The sequence below is a fragment of the Onychomys torridus genome, chromosome 12 (assembly GCF_903995425.1).
Source record: "Onychomys torridus chromosome 12, mOncTor1.1, whole genome shotgun sequence".
In the NCBI taxonomy this organism is placed as follows: Eukaryota; Metazoa; Chordata; class Mammalia; order Rodentia; family Cricetidae; genus Onychomys; species Onychomys torridus.
Genome location: NC_050454.1, coordinates 18,559,870 through 18,580,552, shown reverse-complemented (window position 1 = coordinate 18,580,552; position 20,683 = coordinate 18,559,870). Strand labels below are relative to the sequence as shown.

General features: G+C 46.8%; 1 protein-coding gene across 1 annotated transcript in view; it reads left to right on the top strand.

The window, feature by feature from the left end:
- The window catches only part of Arhgap31 (Rho GTPase activating protein 31), a 110,343-nt gene extending 97,769 nt beyond the window's left edge, over positions 1–12,574 (top strand). Inside the window, exons 9-12 of the mRNA XM_036203781.1 lie at positions 1,699–1,761; positions 3,334–3,882; positions 5,698–5,975; positions 9,711–12,574. Coding sequence (XP_036059674.1) covers positions 1,699–1,761; positions 3,334–3,882; positions 5,698–5,975; positions 9,711–12,101 — 3,281 coding nt within the window. The 3' untranslated portion in view covers positions 12,102–12,574. The remainder of the gene's footprint in view (positions 1–1,698; positions 1,762–3,333; positions 3,883–5,697; positions 5,976–9,710) is intronic.
- Positions 12,575–20,683: the final 8,109 nt, after the last annotated feature.

Sequence of the window (20,683 nt, the reverse complement as noted above, 5' to 3'; positions counted from 1 at the left end):
CAGCACTCCGGAGGTAGAGGCAAGTGGATCTCTGTGAGTTTGAGGCCAGCCTGGTCTACAGAGTGAGTTCCAGGACAACCAGATCTATATAGAGGAAACCCTATCTTGGAAAACCAAAAAAGAAAAAAAAAAGGAGGAAAGAAAGAAGGAAGGAAGGAAGAGAGAGAGAAAGAAAGAGAAAAAAGTATAACATAAAAAGGCTGCATATCTGAGGTCACACAGCTGCCAAGTGGCAGAGGTGACTCAAACCCGGATCTGTGTAAATCCAGAGTTACCTTGATGGCAGTTAGTCCTGCCCTTCTTAGCCTCCGAGTCCTCGTCTTCCTCCTAGCAAGCTTGAGCTGGAAGGAATATCGACCCTAATCCTGTTTCCTTTGCTGCAGGAGAACCCCTGAGGCTGGGTAACTTATGAAGAACAGTAGTTCATAATTCTCTGGGTTAGGAAGTCTAAGAGCATGGCCAGGCTGGCATCTCCTTGACTTCCGGTGAGAGTCTCATGCTGCTCCAGTGTATGGTGGGAGATGAATGGAGGCACATAAATGGGGACCGGAGAAAGAGGACAGACTCTCGAAGGAGCTTTCCCATCCCAGCAAGAAAGCCATTAAGCCCTTTTGGGAGGTCTCTGCCCCCATAACCCAACTCCTCCCAACCCTGATGCACCGAAGAGCTAAGCTTCCAATCTATGAACGTTTGGGGATCAAACTCACTACCACAGCAGTGCCCGTTCCTGTGCCAATGATGGGTTCTTGACTCACTTAAACCAACACTTTCCCCAAGAGCCATCTATGGTAGCATAGATGCACAAATTGTACCAGGTGCATAGTCTGTGTTCAAAGAGATTCCTGTTTGGTAGGGATCTATTCATCAGGGAGGTTGGTGGGTGAGAAACAACCAATCTACAAGTTCTATGGAGCATAGCCCATGGGGAAAAGCTGATGGCAGCACTCCCAGGCTTTCTCCATTGATGCACCAGATTCCTGGTGCTGCTAGATTTGGTGGCAGCCAACAATCCTGCTCTCCAGTGTGCCAGATAAGAGAGGTTTCCCAGGTCCCTTCGAGTCTACCCCATGAATTAATCTTGAGTACTTTCTAAAAATTATTTTTATTATTTTATGTGTGTAGATGTTTGTCTGTGTGTATGTCTGTGCACTGTGTTCGTGCAGTGCCCTGGGATGCTAGAAGAGAGCATCAGATACCTTAGGACTAGAGTTACAGCAAGTTGGGAGGTACCACATGGGTGCTTGGGTCCTCTGAAAGAGCAAAATTTTTTTTTTTTAACCAGAGCTGAGGACCGAACCCAGGGCCTTGCGCTTGCAAGGCAAGTGCTCTACCACTGAGCTAAATCCCCAACCCAAAGAGCAAACTCTTAACCACAAAGCCATTGCTCCAACTCCTTGAGCACTTTTTGTACAATTAAACTGGATTTGGGACTTCTCACTTGACAAAATTACAATTTACCTTTACTTGTAAAATATTAATAAAACTAATCTGTGCCCTCTTGTCATAAGGTCAGTCCCCATTAGGAAAGGGGGGACATGTAGAAGGGAGTGGGGGCAATTCTGTAAGGAGAAAATATGTTATAACTACTTGAAACGGTTTCCTGGAAATTTTTCTCATATGCTTATAGCCTGACCTATTGCACTGAATGTTTCTTCTTGGTATGCGTTCATCAGGGGTATTTTTTTGTTTTATCTTTAGTGGAAAAGGCTACTATCCGACCTGCTAAAAGCATGGACTCACTGTGTTCAGTGCCTGTGGAAGGTGAGTGTCTTCGTTATTATTCTACTGCTGAGAAGAGACACCATGGCCAAGGGCAACTTATAAAGGCAAGCATTTAATCAAGGGCTGGCTTACAGTTCCAGAGAGTCCATTGTCATCATGGCAGGGAGCATAACAGCATGCACACTGGCATGGTACTGGGAAAGTAGCTGAGAGCTTTACATCCTGATTCACAGGCAGCAGGAAGAGGGAGACACTGGACCTGGTGTGGGTTTTTGAAACCGCAAAGCCCTCCCCCACTTAAGTACTTCCTCCAACAAGGCCACACCTCCTAAACCTTCTCTGATCAGTCCACCAACTAGGGACTAATTATGCAAATATATAAGTGTATGGGGGGGCATTCTCTTTTGAATCATCACAGTGAGATTCTACAATTAGTGTCCAGCCAATTAACTGCAGTTACGTTTACACACGACTGACTATCTATCCCCAAACTACTCCCTATCTCATCCCAAAAAAAGATCTAGAACCTTCCCTTTTTCCAATTTTCTTCTGGCCACAAAGGAGACCATAGGGACTTTTCACTCAAAATTAGACCACATTAAAGGTCAACAAAGCTAAAAACCAAGACAGAGGGAACCTAAAAGAAAGCCAAACACTGATTTATTCCATGATGATTATGTGTCTTGAATTTGCGAGTTTCCTGACCATGAGTTTCACAGTGCTTCAGTTGACATTTTGAACTGATAGGCTAGCTCATGCCAATTAACACTGACTGATGTTTTAGGGTTTCTGTTGCTGTGATAAAACACCATGACAAGGGCTGGAGAGATGGCTCAGTGGCTAGGAGCACCGACTGCTCTTCCAGAGGTCCTGAGTTCAGTTCCCAGCAACCACATGGTGGCTCACAACCACTTGTAATGAGATCTGGTGCCCTCTTCTGGCCTGCAGAGACACTTGCAGGCAGAATACTGTATACATAATAAATAAATAAATCTTTTTAATAAAAAAAAGAACAACAACAACACCATGACCAAAAGCTACTATGGGAGGAAAGGGTTTATTTATCTTACAACTGTCTCAGGGAAGTCAGGGCAGGAACCTGAAGCAGGAACCTGGAGACAGGAACCGAAGCAGAGGCCATGGAGGAGTGCTGCCTACTAGCTTGCTCCTCATGGCTTGCTCAGCCTGCTTTCTTATGCAACCCAAGACCACCTGTCCAGGGATGATGGCACCGCCCATTAGTGAGCGAGGCCCTCCCACATCAATCACTAAATTAAGAAAAATGTCCCACGGGTTTGCCTCTAGGCAATGTGATGGAGGCATTTTCTCAATTGAGAGTCTCTAAATGTGTCCAGGTTTGTGTCACATTGACAAACACTAACCCAACATAGTTGGGATTTGCTGTGTATTCCCTGTTGGAATAGTTTACATACGAGTTGATACCCATCGCCAAACAACAGGGATTGACATTTGTGCTAGCCTTGGTGGACGAATTGCTAGTTATCTCTTCTACTTTTTGTTAAACAACCACCAGGCCAGCCTCAAGCTTCAAGGAAGGCGGCTCTGTGCACACCCGGGATGCTAACCCTGCTTACTCTTCTTCTTCACCAGGCAAAGAAAACAAAGGGAACTTCAATCGAACAGTCACCACTGGTGGATTTTTCATTCCAGCCGCAAAAATGCACACGGGCAGCGCCGGCAGCTCCTGTGACCTCAGCAAGGAGAGTGAATGGGGTCAGGAGGGGATGCCGGCCGGGGCCGAGGGGGGCTGTGAGGTGGGCGGTCAGATCCGGCCGCTGCCTGAGCAGCTGAAGGTGTTCCGACCGATCGGAGACCCTGAGAGCGAGCAGTCGGCCCCGAAACTCCTGGGCATGTTCTATACCTCCAACGACAGTCCCGGCAAATCCGTTTTCTCCAGCAGCCTGTTCCAGATGGAGCCCTCCCCGCGCCACCAGCGAAAGGCGCTCAACATCTCGGAACCTTTCGCGGTTTCGGTGCCTCTGCGCGTTTCTGCGGTCATCAGCACCAACAGCACCCCGTGCAGAACACCCCCCAAAGAGCTACAGTCTCTCTCCAGCCTAGAAGAGTTCTCTTTCCAAGGTTCAGAAAGCGGAGGATGGCCAGAAGAGGAGAAGGCTCCGGGAGCTGAGGCTTTTCCAGGTAAAATAGGGACAGGACGGTCACCCTCCGTTGTAAGCTGGAGCACCAGGTTTGAAGTGGCTTCAATGGGATTTGCAGGGCAGTGTGGGGAGGTGGTTGGGATGGTGGGCTCTAGGGCCAGAATGGCTGTTGCAAACCCATGCTCTGCCATGGATTTTCGCCGAGATAATCCCCTGTGACTCAGTTTCTTAATGTATAAAATCTGATGTTAGTAATCATACCTTACTTGTAAGTTTGTGTGAACATTTGATTAACACATGCCAAGATCTCAGAGCAGCATCCAATACATAATAAGTACTCAGTAAAGGTTACATACTACTTTATTAGCACACATGATAAGAACTCAGGAGTAAGAAGTCATGGGATGCTGAGCTACAGAGCTGGAATTGACGGGCCTCTGTTTCTGGATGTATTTTTTTTAATCTTTTTTTTTTTTTTTTTAAGCTTTATTTATTACGTATACAGTACTCTGTCTGCATGTGTCCCTGCAGGCCAGAAGAGGGCACCAGATCTCATTACAGGTGGTTGTGAGCCACCATGTGGTTGCTGGGAATTGAACTCAGGACCTCTGGAAGAGCAGTCAGTGCTCTTAACCACTGAGCCATCTCTCCAGCCCCTAGATGTATTTTCTATTCATCCATCCCTCCTCATTTCTACCTCATATCTGCAAAGAATAGGGATAGCAAACCTAGCCATGAGAAAGTGTTTCCTTAGGCTTCATTTCAGCAATCACAGAGTAAGGCTGATGGGTTCTCACACACCAGGGCTGATACAGTCCCTGAACTGTGACCGTGGTGAGCAAGAATTTCTGTAGTTGCCAGGCTTCTTCCCTTGTAGCCAGGCTGGTCTCCAACAAAGGATCCCACTGTCTCTGCCTCCCTCATGCTTGGATCACAGGCATGGGCCACTTAGAAAGGACTCTTTCGACATACGGTCCTAAAATGGAATCAGGAAGAATCTCAACAGAAAGGTTTGCTGACAGTCAAACCAACCAAATGGCTCTATCTCAACCAACGTCGGTGCTTTTCAGTACCTCTTACGTTGTTGGGCATAGCCGAAGTGTGCTGCGTGTATAATCTCACTTCTCAAGGCAACCTTCAGAGGTACGGGTAATGATTATTAGATAATCTCTGTTTGCTTGGAGAGAAATAAATAGTTTCCCCAAAACCTCATAGCAAGCAAGTGGGTAAACACACACGCACAACCCACACACACCAAACATTGCAATTCCTAGCACATTAATCTCAAATCAGAACCAGGGTCTAACAGCCAGTATTTGTGGCGTTGCTTGGCATGATGGCAACACAGTGTTCAGAACCCAGACTGCTGTGAAACTGTGCAATGCCACAGGTGAGCACTACAAGAAACGTCAAAGATTCACCGTCCAGTTGATTTCAAATTCACTTTGGCTGCTGTCTACTCAGAAACCTTACACTCATACCACCGTTTTCACGACCTGCACATTCAGTTACATGACCTCATAGGCGGGCACAACCCACAGCTTCAAAGTGCTCTAAGAACCAGTAAGACTCGTCTCCTCCAATGTTGTGACAACCAAAAGTGTCTCCAGAAATTACCAATGCCCCGCGGAGGGCTGGGGGAAATTGGAGCAAAATGGCTCCCAGTTGAGAATGGCTAGGATCTGAGGCAGGAACGTTGTCAAGAGAAAAACACAAAGAAGGAGGGGGCGATGAGTGGAGAGAAGTCCCCAGTTCCTGGGAAGCGGGGCTAGGGGACAGGACAGTGATGGGTGGGTTTTGCAAGTGCCTTCGTGAAATGAACTCTTTGTACTGATCACTCACATCCTCACCGCAGCCTCTGTCGCTAAGAAGGCAGCCCCTGAGGACACCATGCCAGAACCCGAAGCCCCGGGGACAGCAGAATGTAGCCAAGGCCCTTCCCTGGTCCAGGGTACCCAAGTGGAGAAGAAATCCTTGGAAATACACCTGGGCTCTCAACTTTCAACGGAATCAGAGAAGAGGCCAAATGCAGAGGAAGTGGTGGAGGACAGTGAGGGGGCTGGCCAGCTGAAGACAACCGCTCCACAAGAGAGCCTCAGGGCCAGGACTGAAGCAATGCTTCTCCATGAGATGGTAAGGTGGACTCTGCCAGTTCCAGCCACAGATGGTACAATTTAAAGCCATTCTTCTTTTAAACAAATGTTAAGAGTTTCTGCAAGAGAGACTTCTTTAATTAATTTACTTTTTAAGTTTTTACTTCATATGTGTGCCATAGCATGTATATGTGGGGGTTCGAGGACAACTCTGGGGAGTCTGTTCTTGCCTTATTTGTTCAGGCAGGGCTTCTTTTATTGCTGCTGCTGCTGCTGCTGCACTGTATAATGCAGGCTGACCATCCCCCAGGCTTCCAAACAGGTTCCTTCTTGTTACCTCTTATCTCACCACAAAAGTGCTGGGACTACAGATGTGTACCACCACATCAAGCTTTTGATGTGACCTCCAGAGATCAGGCTCAGGTTGTCAGGCTTGCAAGGCTAGCATTTCTACTCACTGAGCCGTCTTCCTAGCCCCATACATATATTATATAAATGTATATATATATATATATATATATATATATATATATATATATATATATGTTATTTACTAAGTAGTGCAGTGTTGTTCATGAAGCAGCACTGTTTACTATGCAAGTAAAGCCATAAAGTATGACAAAACCCACTATAAGAGTTTTTTAAGGGAAGGGAACAGAAGGGATATGATAGACCTATGGGAATGATCATGCAGGAAGGTGGGGGAGGGATAAGTGGGAACTGCTTTTCTAGATTCTGCCTGCACATGCACATATGGGCTTATATAGCTACACCACACATGCACATAGATTACATGATCACACTGCAAACAAATTATGTGATCATGCAGTGCATAGATTACATAGGATGTAAGACCCTGGGATGACTAAGTATCTTGCCTGGCTACTGGACAGCGCATGTGCGGTCATGTAGCTGGGAGAGTAGCTAGGAGTTCTGTATGCATTATAAGGAGTCTTTAGAAGTCTCACTTCTTAGGCAGGCATGATGGCATACACCTATGATTCCATCACTTAGGAGATGGAAACTGGAGGACCATGGTTTCGGGTCATTAAGGATAATCTGGCATGTATGAGACCCTGTTTCAAAACAAACAAAATTCATTTCTCAACCTGGGGTTTTTCTGCTGCATGCCTCTGGGAGATCCCATCATGATGCAAAGGAACCATTCAGCTCAGATTCCCAAAGCAGACACAACTCTAAATATTTCTGGCCCACAAACCACTGACATGTCCTTAGAACGTAATGACACTCAACCCCAGACGCATCACAAAGCCTGCTCCTTACATCCCAGTCCCACACATGATGACCACTCATGAACCTCATTCTCTTTTCTCCGACATCCCAGCCTGGTGTTTGTCCTGGGCTGTCTGTAAAATCCGAGACATTTCCAGGCCTGAGTCTGTGTTTTTAGAGAAGTTCAGATCTGACCCCAACGCTAACAAACCTTATCCATTCTTTAGGGGTGGTATTTTCCCATGAGTGTTTTTATGAGATGTCTTTATGTAGAAGGTGTGAAGAGGTGTTTCTGGGGACACCCAGGGAGGAGTCCTGCTTTTGTAAGAACCATGACCAGCGGCATATGCTGAGAGATAAAGGAAGCCTACAGCATTTTAACTTGCTTCCGGAAGCCGCCACCAAGAGGACCATGTCGGGGAGTTAGGGCAAAGCTGAAGTGATGTGGTGGCCTCAGGAGGGCTGAGCAAGGGTTCCCATAGAGCATGTTTGCATTGGCAGAGATTCTGTGGTGGTTGGCGTCTCATGAGGAGAGCCCCAATAAAAAGGACAGCACTTCGAGGAAGATAACATTAGCGCAGGACGAACTAGGGGGACTTAAGTTAGCAAGTAAGGCATCAGCTCTTTCCTTCACTGAACCTGAATCCTCACCTTGTGCTAAGTAAGCACCCTGCTCTCCTGAGCACTAGGGTCACTACAGTGGCCAAGACTGCCAGCCTCACAGGGAAAAACCAGGATCCAGGGCAAAGTGGAAGTATGGGGTGGTGAGAAAACATAACGGGGTTTCTTAGTAATTGATGAATGTAAATGTTGAGTAAAGTAAGGAAACAAGAAAAAGGCGGCTGGGCGGTGGTGGCGCACACCTTTGATCCCAGCACTTGGGAGGCAGAGGCAGGCGGATCTCTGTGAGTTCGAGGCCCGCCTGGGCTACCAAGTGAGTTCCAGGAAAGGCACAAAGCTACACAGAGAAACCCTGTCTCAAAAAAAAAAGAAAGAAAGAAAAGAAAAGAAAAGAAAAAGAAAAAAGCTAGTGAACAGAACTGTTCACAATGGAATGCAGCAAAGGAAAATGTAGTTAGAGTTTTCCTGCCTGGCCCAGTCAGGACAAATCTCTCTTACCCGCCAGTCCCATAGTCGCTCAGACCCAACCAAGAAAGCACACAGAAACTTACATTGTTTACAAACTGGATGGCCGAGGCAGGCTTCCTGTTATCTACTTTTTTATCTTAAATTAACCCATTTTTGTTAGTCTATACTTTGTCACATGGCTCGTGGCTTACCAGTGTCTTTACATGTTGCTTCTCATGGCGGCAGCTGGCGGTGTCTCCTCTCCCCAGCCTTCTACCTCCCACAATTCTCTTCTCTGCTTGTGGAAAATCCAGTTGCTTTTGGCCAAGTAATACTGGAGAGTTTAAGGAAATAAAAGGGCGGATGGGCGCAGGGTGTAGCGCACTTCATGTGTGAGACCCTAGACTTAACCCTCAGTACTCTAGAAGCAGAGCCAGGTGAACAGAGCAGAGAGGCCAGCAGCATACTAGACTTTCACAGAAAGTCACTGGTGAGAGAAAGACAGTCCTTGAGATGGTTCTCCTTACAAGAGAATTGCATCTTGAGACATGAAGGGCAAGGAAGGCACTACAAGTAGAGTGGAAGGCTCGGGACCTGGCTCAAGGACTGAACCCTTGCTGGACTAGACTACAGCGTGTGCTCCCTGACCCGCCAAGGAGCCAGTTTCCGACGCAAGAACATAAGGGTCCTTTTATTGTCAGGTTTGAACCTGGGCCACCGACAGGCAGATGGAAGGAAATTAGGCAGTGGCAGCGGGCCCAGGGGTAGAGGGTTTTTATAGGGAAAAACCACAAGCCAGGAATTACATGCTTTGGCATCTTGGGATTGGGTAGAAGGGATATGGGGCAAAGTGATTTTTTGAAATCATTGGTCTAGACTTTCGGCAGGAAACCACATTTGAAACTATTGGGTTGGACTTTTGGGCAAGGAACCACAACTTGCTAAGCAGGATTATCTGAGCTGCTCAGCAGGATTATCTGGATATCTTCTAGGGCCATAAACCACAGATAGAAAGTCTACAGGAGCATACTGTCCTGTGTCTGTTCCAGTTGTCATGGCACATTCCTGAGATCCTTCCTGGAACTAAGTACAACAGGTGGTCTAAGATGGTGGCCTTCCCCTAAGATGGAGTCTGTATTGCCTTCACACTTACAACTGGCTGAGAAGGGAGGTCAGAAGCAGACTGTGTTCCACTGTGGACAGGACTGGATTTCCATCCTGACCTACTGTATGACTCAGGTCATTTGTTGAATCTATTCAACGAGCCTAGTACCTGGTATCATCTCTGAGGGCAGTGAAAGTTAAAGAGGAAGACACAACATATTTCAGATGCCCATGGTTATTACTGAGGCTGCCTCCTTATTGGCTGGAGTACAGGCCTCACTCCCTTCCCTCCTTGCTCACTGGACTCTTGGTAGACATCAGTACCCAGAATTCTGGGCTCAAAAGTAACCAGCCTCTTCTTGTTTTTCAGGATGAAGATGACCTAGCTCACGCCCTGATCTGGCCCGAGATTCAACAGGAACTGAAAATCATCGAATCGGAGGAGGAGCTCTCTTCACTACCACCCCCTGCTCAGAAGGCAAGCCCGAAGACTGAGTCAGGTCCAGCCCCATTTCCCCTCCCAGAGGCGTCTGGGAGCTTGACCTGTGGCTCTACATCTCTGGAAGCATGGACTAGGGACTCGGCCAATCAGAGCGCCCAGGAGGCTGCCATCCTCACCCATAGAGAGAAGCTGGAGCCCGCCTGCAGCCTCCCTGGGTCAAAGCCCGAGCAGGGGTTCAGCCCAGACCCAGCCAGTCTAGCACCTCTGCAAATACTTCTGTTTGAGAAGGTGTCTTCTCCCGCTAGGATAGAGATAGGAGGCCCAAGAAATCTCTCTCCTCCACTTCCGCCTGCTCCTCCCCCTCCAACTCCTCTGGAGGAGGAGCCTCGGGTCTTGCTGTCAAAGGAAGGTTCTGAAAGAGAAGATGCATCTGCGGATGCCAGGGCCGATCCCTACACAGAGCAGCCAAAACCCAAAGACAACCCTGGCATCCCTAGCCTCTGTCAGAGAGAGGAGACCCTTGCAAGCCCCAACGAGAAGCAAAATGCAAAGCACGCTGTTCCTGAGAGCAAAGGCCCTGGTCTTCCAAGCCCTACAAAGGAGGTAGGAGTTGCCCCACAAGAAGAGGGGGACGCCCCCCACGCAGCACAAGAGCCTTCAGACTGTGACGAAGATGACACTGTGACAGACACTGCTCAGCATGGCCTGGAGATGGTAGAGCCCTGGGAGGAGCCCCAGTGGGTGACCAGTCCTCTTCATTCCCCCACCCTGAAAGAAGTACAGGAGTCCCAGATGCAGTGCCCCCAGGGCCACCGGTTGGAGAGGAGACTTTGCCACAGGCCGAGCCTTCGCCAGAGCCATTCTCTAGATAGCAAAACCACTGGGAAGAGCCACTGGACTCTCGAGGTTCCCTTCTCCAGCAGTTGTGCTAATCTTGAAACAGAGAAGAATTATGAGCCTCTGCAGCCCCCGGCAGCCAGGAACAAGACTGCTGGATGGGAGGAAAAAGCCCTAAAAGCCTTCAGGGAGTTCTCTGGCCTGAAAGGGTTAGAGGTTCTTCCCAGCCAGAAGGGACCATCTGGTATACCACCCAAACCGGTAGAAGCCAACTTCATCAGTCTGGCAGAGGGAAAGGAGCAGAGGCCACAGCTGGGGCTCAACAACCCTCAGACGAAACACAGTGATGTTCCTGGGCCAGAGAGCAGCAGGGAGAGTTCACCTAGAACTCAAGACAGCTCCGCACCTGGGGAGCACCCCCTCAAGTCACAGCTCAAGGGCACTGAGTGTGGGCCCTCAAAAGGGAAACACAGGCCTTCTTCCCTCAACTTGGACTCTGCCACTGCCATCACTGACCTCTTCCGGCTTGAGAATGGAACCTCGTTTAGTTCACCTGGAATAGAGCTCTCTGAACGAAGAGACACCAAGGTCACCTGGATGACCTCCTCTCACTGTAAAGCAGCCCCCTGGAACTCCCAGGACATCCAGGACCTGGACATTGTTGCCCATGCTCTGACAGGCCGTCGGAATTCAGCTCCCGTGAGTGTGTCAGCTGTGAGAACCTCCTTCATGGTCAAAATGTGTCAGGCCAAGGCTGTCCCTGTCATCCCACCCAAGATTCAGTACACACAGATCCCACAGCCCCTGCCCTCTCAGAGCACAGGGGAAGGTGGGGTTCAGCCTCCAGAGAGGAACCTGGAAGAACCTGGTTCAACCACCGAAAACCCTCAGAAACCCACCAAAGATGATTCTCCCTCCTCCCTGAAAAGCCCAGAGGAAGAGCAACCAAAGCAAGAGGCAGGAGCCTTTGCATCGCAAAGGAAGGGTAGTACCACATCCTGCATGTCTGAGGGGTCCTTCTGCTCTCCAGAACCAGGGGTATCCAATCTGCTCTCCACACAGGATGCAACGGGGCAATGCAGAAAACGCACATCAGAGACAGAGCCGTCAGGAGACAACGTTCTTTCTTCAAAACTGGAGCGAGCGTCTGGGGGTCCTAAGCCTTTCCACAGGTCAAGGCCAGGAAGACCTCAGAGCCTCATCTTATTCCCCATCATGGACCACCTGCCCTCCTCATCCACAATGATAGATTCCAAGGTCCTGCTGTCCCCTATCAGAAGCCCCACTCAGACGGTTTCCCCTGGCCTTCTCTGTGGGGAATTGGCAGAAAACACATGGGTCACACCAGAAGGGGTTACACTTAGGAATAAAATGACCATCCCTAAGAATGGCCAAAGACTAGAGACTTCAACCAGCTGTTTTTACCAGCCCCAGCGGAGATCCGTGATTCTGGATGGAAGAAGCGGGAGGCAAATAGAGTGAGACCGGTGGACCCTCTGGTGTCTGCAAAAACGGCAGGTTCATCTGGAAGTTAGTACAGGACCAACTGGCCATTTTCCAGCCACAAGTTATCTAAATTGGGGCTTATTTTGGCCTCTGACTAACCCCCTCTCTCCCACTTCCCCCACCTCTCTGTCTTTGACCATACATGAGTCCGTTTGCCAGAAGAGTGGTCAAGACAAGGACCAAAAAGTGAGATTTAAGTAAGTCCACAGAAGCAAGTTGGGAAGGTAGGCAGGGGAAGAGGATGGAATGCTTGCCTCGGATAGAAACGGGGGCTTGTCTATGAGTCACATTATTCCTCCATTGCCATCATCTATTACTGTCAAGAGCTGGCTGTGTTAGTACCCCTTGAAAGAAAGAAAAATTCTTTGCCTGAGTCAGAAAAATCGTCCTGTTACGATTGAAGGTGTCTTTGTGCTTTTTTTATGCTCTTTAAAGTATGTGTTCTTTTAGACCAGTTTTCTAATAAGCTCTGTAAAAGTGTATTACCCCCAGATAGAAGCAGATCTGAAAATGCAAACTAACATGCACTTAAGATATCCAGGTGGGGGGACTTCCTTGTGCTCTCTCCCTGGAGTTGCTGCAAACCTGTCCGAAGTGATCCATCAATCGGCACAGAAAGTCAGAATTGGTACCACCCACGAACGCTTCCCGGTGCTGGCTTTATTGTGACTCCACCTGCCACTGTGCTGAACACTGATTACCAAATCCAGCAGCTTGGCAGATTCAGGACAGCTAGGACTGGGAAGTCATATAGGTATGCAGGAGTGACGTGTCTGCCTTCTTAATAGTACCAGAATCCAAGTGCCACATGGCATAGGAAAAGCCTCACAGAAAGGCACAACTTCTTTACGGACCTGATGTGTTTAAGTTGGCCAGGCATTAGGGAGAAAAACTGGAGCTCAGCTTTACTCTCCAGCACTAAGCTGTCTGGGCCCAGCATGACAGGAGAGGAGGCAATGAGGAGCCCCAGCAGAGTGGCTGTCACCGTCACAGTCTTCAAAGAGGCACTGCCTTCAGCCTGTGGCTCCCTTCCTTTCCCGGTCTCTCACCATCACTCAAGGGCAGGCTTGAGAAACCTCTCTGTCTTAATTCCCCATCCACCTAAACTCAGCCTTACTCTTCGGCTCTATCTAGACACAAACTGATGTAATAACTCAATCTGCTGTTCCTTATACCTGCTGGAAGAGTTCTTGTGCTTCCCTTCAAAGGCTTCATAGGGCACTTCTCAGACTCCAGCCTGGCTGAACTCTGTCTGAAGTTCAGTCGTTGGTCAAGTTTATCCAAAGACTAGCAGTACCTCCGGGCTGACCCCACAATCAGAGTCAGTACTGGACTGGGTAGTGGCTAAGCTGAAGTCATCTCCAGGGGAATGTGGAAGCAGATGCCCTATCACAGATGTCATGCTCGCCTTTCCTTCCCTGGGTAACCTTAAAGATTGGAAATCTTGACCTACTCCTTTTAAGCCAATGCCTGGGTCAAAAACAACTAGTAAGTCAACTAAGGAGAGTGAGCCCACGTGAGGGAGCAAGGGAAGGTCTTCAGCCTTTGCTTTCTCATTGGATGAGGAAAGCTTTGGACCAACAGCCACTGAGATGTCAACCCCACGAAAAGTCTTAGGACACAGCATTTCCCCCTAGAGACAAAGTGTGAAGTAATATGGTGTGGAGTGTTGCTATCTTTCCTTAAATTATCCCGTCTATCTTTTGCCTCTGGGCTTTTCCCGTTCTCTTCTGTAAATCTAACTCTTACTCCATGGCTTGTTGTGTAGCGGGGTGGCTGGCCCCTGGAGTCCTCCTCCTTCTCTGGTTCACTCTTCTCCTCTTCCAGATTTCTCCTTCTATCTATTCTCTCTGCCTACCAGCCCCACCTATTTCTCTCCTACCTCGCCATTGGCCGGTCAGCTCTTTATTAGACCATCAGGTGTTTTAGACAGGCACAGTAACACAGCTTCACAGAGTTAAACAAATGCACCATAAACAAAAATAACACACCTTAAAATAATATTCCCCAACAGTGGAGAGATGAGAAAGGCCATGTTCTGAAGATTTGAAAAGTGCATTCCTGCCTTGTCAAGCTTCATGCCGGCCTCAGTGTACTTATGGTATACTTTAATAAAGACTTGCTCCAGTGAGAACGAGAGGAAAAGAGCCAACCACCGAAACACTGAAACTACTTAGTGATTGTTTTAAATTGTCTAATACTTCTAGGATGCATTTGTACTGGCAGGTAGACAGAAGCCATCATTTACACGCTGACAAATGACTTCAATTCTGAGGACTGATTTCTAAAATGACTGCCATGCTCCTTTAGATACCATTCATTTACGACATCACCTTCAGGAGAATTGGCATGTGGGTGTCTCCATGACCCACTGACACCTGTTTGGAAATATTCCTTAATTCAAGTTCTCTTAGCCCATCAATTCCAGGAGGGCTTGGAGACTTTACCATCCCAGTGTCCTGCTTCTACAGTGTAGTTCTCTTTTTTGATGGTCTTACAGCCTATCAACTGTCACACACATATTCACAGATTTTTGTGGGCTGGGTGAGCCTGGCATTGATGAAATCCCATTCCACAGCAAAGAAGTTGTTCCTCGAGATGCCCTGGAGTCACCATTTGGCAACACCTGGGGCTCTCATATGGGACCCCTGAGAATGGCCAAGTGGGAATCAGCCTGCTTGCTTCTATTCAGGCTCAGGGGGAAGTGTCACTGGTGTTGGGACCTGCTGAGATGCCAAGAGAAGAGAGTGATTCTTCAGAACTACTGCCAGTCCTCAACATGGGGTAGCTCATTTTAAAGACTGAAGTTCAAGTGGAATGCAGACATGTACCCTTTTTTGGCATGTTACTGTTGCTTAAGACAATAATCCATATTTATTTACAAAATAGTCCTCCCAGAACTTCCCCCCGTCCCCTTTTGTCAAAATGGAGTGGAGAAAGAGCATTTAATTTTTATTCTCTACTTCTAAAATATGAAAAGATCTGACCAAGACATCATTATGAAATACACTATTAGCTTAATCTAAGCCTTAATCATGCCCAAGTTAAAATTTTGGATTCTGGAGACAATGAAAATGTCAATGCCAGCATCCTCATTGAGTAGTTATTGAAAGCTTGGTAACAGGGCACTAGTTACCTTAGCAACTCCTACACGCTTGAGGAGTCTGATGAAGAGGAGGAGGGGCGCTGGCAAATCAAATGGCCTGGAATAACTGGGAGCAGGGTGAGAACCACCACTAGATGCCAAGAAAAGGCAGAAAGCAGGAACCAGCACCTTTCAGAAGGAATGCTAACAGTATTCAAATGACCTACTAATTTTAAATAATCTAACTAAGCAGAACTGCAAATCCAATAAAATGTATGAGTGAGACACTTGGGTGTTGAGAACTTTGTTTTTAAAGATCAAAGTGAAAATGAACTACGTATTTCTGATGGTTTGCATGGTCCTCATTGGTTGTAAGGTCTGTTGGATGCCTACTTATAAACCAAATAGGATCAGATTCCACACACCTTAAGAAAGGATTTGAGAGACTCTGATCATCAAAAAAATGGAGTTAATTCTGCTATTGATGGAGTCACAGATAGGCCCAGGACAAACAGTTAATTTCATGTAGTGTTTAGCACATAACAACAATCACGTGGCTGAAATTAGGTTGGTAGGACATTTGTCTACCAGGCCTTATGTTCTTACCTTAAGAAGCCCTGGAGAATATAAGATTTATTTATCTAGGATTGGGATAGAAGAAGTTTCCAGTAGGCCCAGTTCCTGCTTACATAGATTAGGACTACCTTCTATCACAGTTGGTCCTACTTGATGACAACATGCATCTTGGGGTTTGCTGGCTAAGAGTATGATTTCAGGCATTTCAAAGAGAAAGGTCAGTTCAAAATGTGTAATGACAAAGAAGGTGCCCTCCTTTCCTAGCCAAACAGAGGTGGAAGAGGGAGAAAAGACACCCTTCAAGGCAAGAGGAAAGGAAGATGGCAGAAGGCTGACTGGCTGAGACCAGCACCGGTCCAGGCAGTATAAAATAATTGGCACACAGCTCACTTAGCTTGAGGTACATGAGCAATGCAGAGATTGGTTGTCAATGTGGGTCAAAAAGGAGGTAACTAATGTAAGAAGCCATGAACATGTGCATTCAGTCATGTGCATTACTTGATGAACCCCAATGCTTTGAATTGACGTAATGTCATTGTACTTTCTGGCTTATAATTCTGCAAAGTAAAGCACTTTTTTTCAAAGGACCCTATTGGCAGCCATATGATTGATTGCAAGCTGTTTCTGAACTCTACAAATGTTTCCAAAGATATAATCAAAATGTTTTCTATTCATGAAAAAATATATTAAACATACCCATAGAGAAATTTAAGTGTAATTAAGAGACTGTTATGCTTTAAAAATGTACTCTAATAAATCATATAAAGTATACTTCTTGGGATGGAACTATTGGTTAGAGGAGGACATGAGGGTCACCACAATCAACAGACAAATTAAATCAGAAGGCGTCAGACTCACGGTGCTAGTTTCTTCTATCTGACATCATTCTGTTGTGATTGTTACTACAGGTCAGATCTCACAAATCTCTCATATATTTTGGTTTGGCTTCTAAAAGCAACTGATGAGAGGGTTTGCTAGAGAGATGGTTCTGCAGGGGAGCACTGGCTGTGCTTCCAGAGGACCTGGGTGGATTCCCAGCACCCCGCTGGTGGCTCACTACCTTCTCTAACTCCAGTTCTAGGAGATGCCTCCCCTCTTCTGGCTTCCACCAGACACACATGGGGCACAGACACACAGCAAAACACCCAAACACATAAATGAGAGGGAGGGGAGATGAGGGCGGGGTGGGAGGGTTGGGAGGGACCGAGGGAGGCTGGGAGGGAAAACAAACTTATGGTGGGGTCTCACTCTGTGGATCAGACTGGCCTGAAACTATGTAATCCAGGCTGGTCTTGAACTTGCAGCAATCCTCTTGCTTCAGCCTCCCAAGTGTCAAGATTACATGTATGGGTCACCATGCTCAGACTGCATTAGCCTGTTACATCTTAATAATCAACTGTTTGCAACTTCACCCTCTCACCCCAGTCATTTAACTAAAATACCCAGGATGAATTGAAGTCCTGTACCAAGTACAAGTTGTAACAGAAAAAAAGAAGACAACTCCTTCTTGGAACCCAGTAGCTTAAGGAGAGCTAGGAGCTTAGTGTGTAGGTGCAGGCTCAGGTCAAGGACTTGTTTTAGGGGTAGACGCTGTGATTTGTACACTTACGCATGTTTGCATGAGTGTGTGGAGGCCAGAGATTGATATAAGATGTCACATCAATTACTCTCCATTTTATTCACTAAGGTAGGATCTCTCACCAAGCTTTGAGCTTGCTCATTAGGCTAGTCTAGCAAATTGGCTAGCCCTTGGAATACCCTACCTCCCCTGCCAAGGAAAGCCTGGGATTAGAGATTTGACTCACCACTCCTATGCAGCTTTTATGTGCATGCTGAGGATCTGAAACTGCACAAGTGCTTTGCCCACTGAGCCAGACCTCACCCTGAGGACTGAGTGGTCATCCTAGGAAGGGTAAAGCCAACATTCGCTATGCTAGCATTTATCATCACACAAAAAAGGGTGGGAATTGGGGTGTGAGCGGAACATGCATTGACTAGTCCCTTCTCTGAACTGTTCACTTCCTGGACTTTCATAAAACTTCACAAGGATACTTCTACTCCACCAGACTTTTACAAAGGCTAGAAGATGACCTCCCCAGCTTCTCACTCCTGTTCCTGCACCATTGCTCCTTCCTGTCTCACACAAAACCCCTCACCATCAAAACGTACGGTCCCAGCTATTGTAACTTTTACTGTTTTTTAGGTATGATGCAGTCAATGTACCAAATATCCTAGATTTGGCACCAGGTCTACTACCGTGTATCCCACCAGCACCTGGAAGAATGTTACTGTTCTCGGAAAATCTCCCAATACCCATGCAATAATTGCATGGTTATTTTTATTTTCTTACTTGGTACTACACTAAGGCCCTATACATGCCAGGCAACACATGCTTTTAACTGCTGAGTCACCTCCCTAGCCCTGCAATCCATTTCTTAAAATGACATTTATCATATGTGTATGAGCATAATATGTGTGTGAGCATAATGGGGTTGAGGCGTAAGTGGAGACCAGAAGACAACTTTCAGAAGTCAGTTCTTTCTTTCCAGCACAAGGTCCAGGAACCCAAACAGGTGTCAGCGTTGGTAGCAAGTGCCTTTACCACTGTCCTTTCACCAAGTCCTGTACCCTTCTCACTTTTGATTGACAGGGTGTTTTTTAGACTTGCCTTGATTCACTCTCTAGTCAACCAGGCCTTGGATTTTCACCCTCCTGCCTCCAGTTCCTAAGTTTCAGAGATTACGGGCTTGTATCATCAGGCCTATGTTTACAGCTCTTTATTTTTACCCACTTAAAATTTATCTAGTGTGTGTATGTGTGTGGGAGTGTTGAGTGCCAAAGTGCACATGTGGAGGTCAGAGGGCAACTTGCAGGTGTTGGTTCTCTTCATGTAGATTTCAGGAAATGAACTCAGTTGTCAGGCCTGATGGCAAATACTTTACCACTGAACCATCTTGCTCTCTAATGACTTCAACCATGTGCTTCTAGGGTTACACATAAGATTATTTCATACTCCACAATGTATTATCCTAAATTCCTGGCCTTCCTCTCCAGAACACTCTTTCTGTTCTTGCTACTTTATTCCATTTATGCAAGATTACCAATGCCTGGCCCATCACTATTCTAACAGCACCATTAACCAATGTGCAATCCTTCTGCCTCAGACTCCTGAGTACCAGCATGGCAGGTAGACACCACACATGACTTTATTATGCCCCTCATTCATACTGCCTGGCATCTGTCTCCTTTTCTTGTGCCAGAGCTTCACAATTCAGCCAACTCAGCTCTCAAAGAGGCAGAGTCACAGTTAGAAGACCAGTCTAGGGGCTGGAGAGATGGCTCAGTGATTACGAGCACTGGCTGCTCTTCCGGAGGACCTGTTTGATTCCCAGCACCCACATGGGTGCTCACAAGTCTCTATAACTCAGTCCCTAGGTTATCTTCAATGCCCTGCTCTAGTGTCCACAGGTATTAGATAACACATTACACAGACATACATACAAACAAAACACTCATACACATAAAATTATTTTTAAAAAGACCTGTCTATCTTCTCTTAATTATCTGGGCTATTTGTGTGCACAAGAACCAACTTGGGACCTTCTGCTGCTGTTGCTGCTGAGACAAAGGGTCTTACTATGTATCCTAAGCTGACCTCACTCAAAGTCCTCCTCCAACACGTTTCCAAGCGCTGAGGTTACAGGCATGTGCCACCAGACCTCGCTAAACTGTTAGCCAAGAAAAGCAAAACTGGGCTGGAGGGATGGCTCAGCAGTTAAGGGCACTGGCTGCTCTTCCAGAGGTCCTGAGTTCAATTCCCAGCACCCACATGGCAGCTCACAGCTATCTGTAATGAGATCTGGTGCCCTCTTCTGGTATGCAGACAGAACAGTGTATACATAATAAATGAATCTTGAAAAAAAAAAAAGAGAGAGAGAGAGAAGCAAAACTTCAAGGTCCTAAGGAAAGCACAGCAACATGGCAGCTCCCCTGCCTTCCATTCCTCACAATTACATTTAGGCTAAACCACTTTAAATAGCAGGAAAGCTAACACACTGACTTTGTGCTTTTCTGTTCGTCTTCCTCGAATGTACAAGCTGATTCCTTGTAAAGTCAATTCTCTTGCTGCTATAAAATGAAGTTCTTGGGCTGGCTGGCTGGCTTAATGGATAAAGGCACTTGCTAGAAAGCCTGACAACCTGTGTTCATTCCCTAGTCCCACACAGAGGATAGAGACATCCAACTCTGGCAGACTGCCAGCTGTTTCCTTCTCTGTGGCTAAAGTACTTATAGCTTTCTCTTGCTGTGTCTGACCTTTGCTAAAAAATCCTTTCCTAGAGCTGCAAGATGGTTCCCTGGGTGAAGGCACTTACCACACAAGCTTGACACCTGACTGCAATCCACAAATCCATGTCAAGTTGGGAGAGAGCTCCCAAAAGCTGTTCTCTACCTTAAAAAGACACATTCACTTGTACACACACACATACACAAAATTTTGTTTTTTCCTGAGATGGGGGGTCTCTCTGTATAACAGCCCTGGCTGTCCTGGAACTCACCTTGTAGATCAGGCTGTCCTGGAACTCATAGAGATCCACTTGCCTCTGCCTCTCAAGTGCTGGGATTAAAGGCATGTGCTATTCACAGCCCAGATCACAAAATAGTTTTAAAGGTCTGGAGAAGATAGCTCAGCAATTAAGAGAACTTATTGCTCTTCCAAAGGACCTGAGTTCAGTTCCAAGCACCCATATCACACAGCTCAAAAACAATTGGCAAGTAACTCTACCTCCAGCAAATCAAATGCTTCTGGCCTCCACAAGCACCTGCATTCATGCACACAGACACAGAATTTAAAATAATTTTTAAAAATTCTTTTTAGGGACTAAAGAGATGGCTCAGC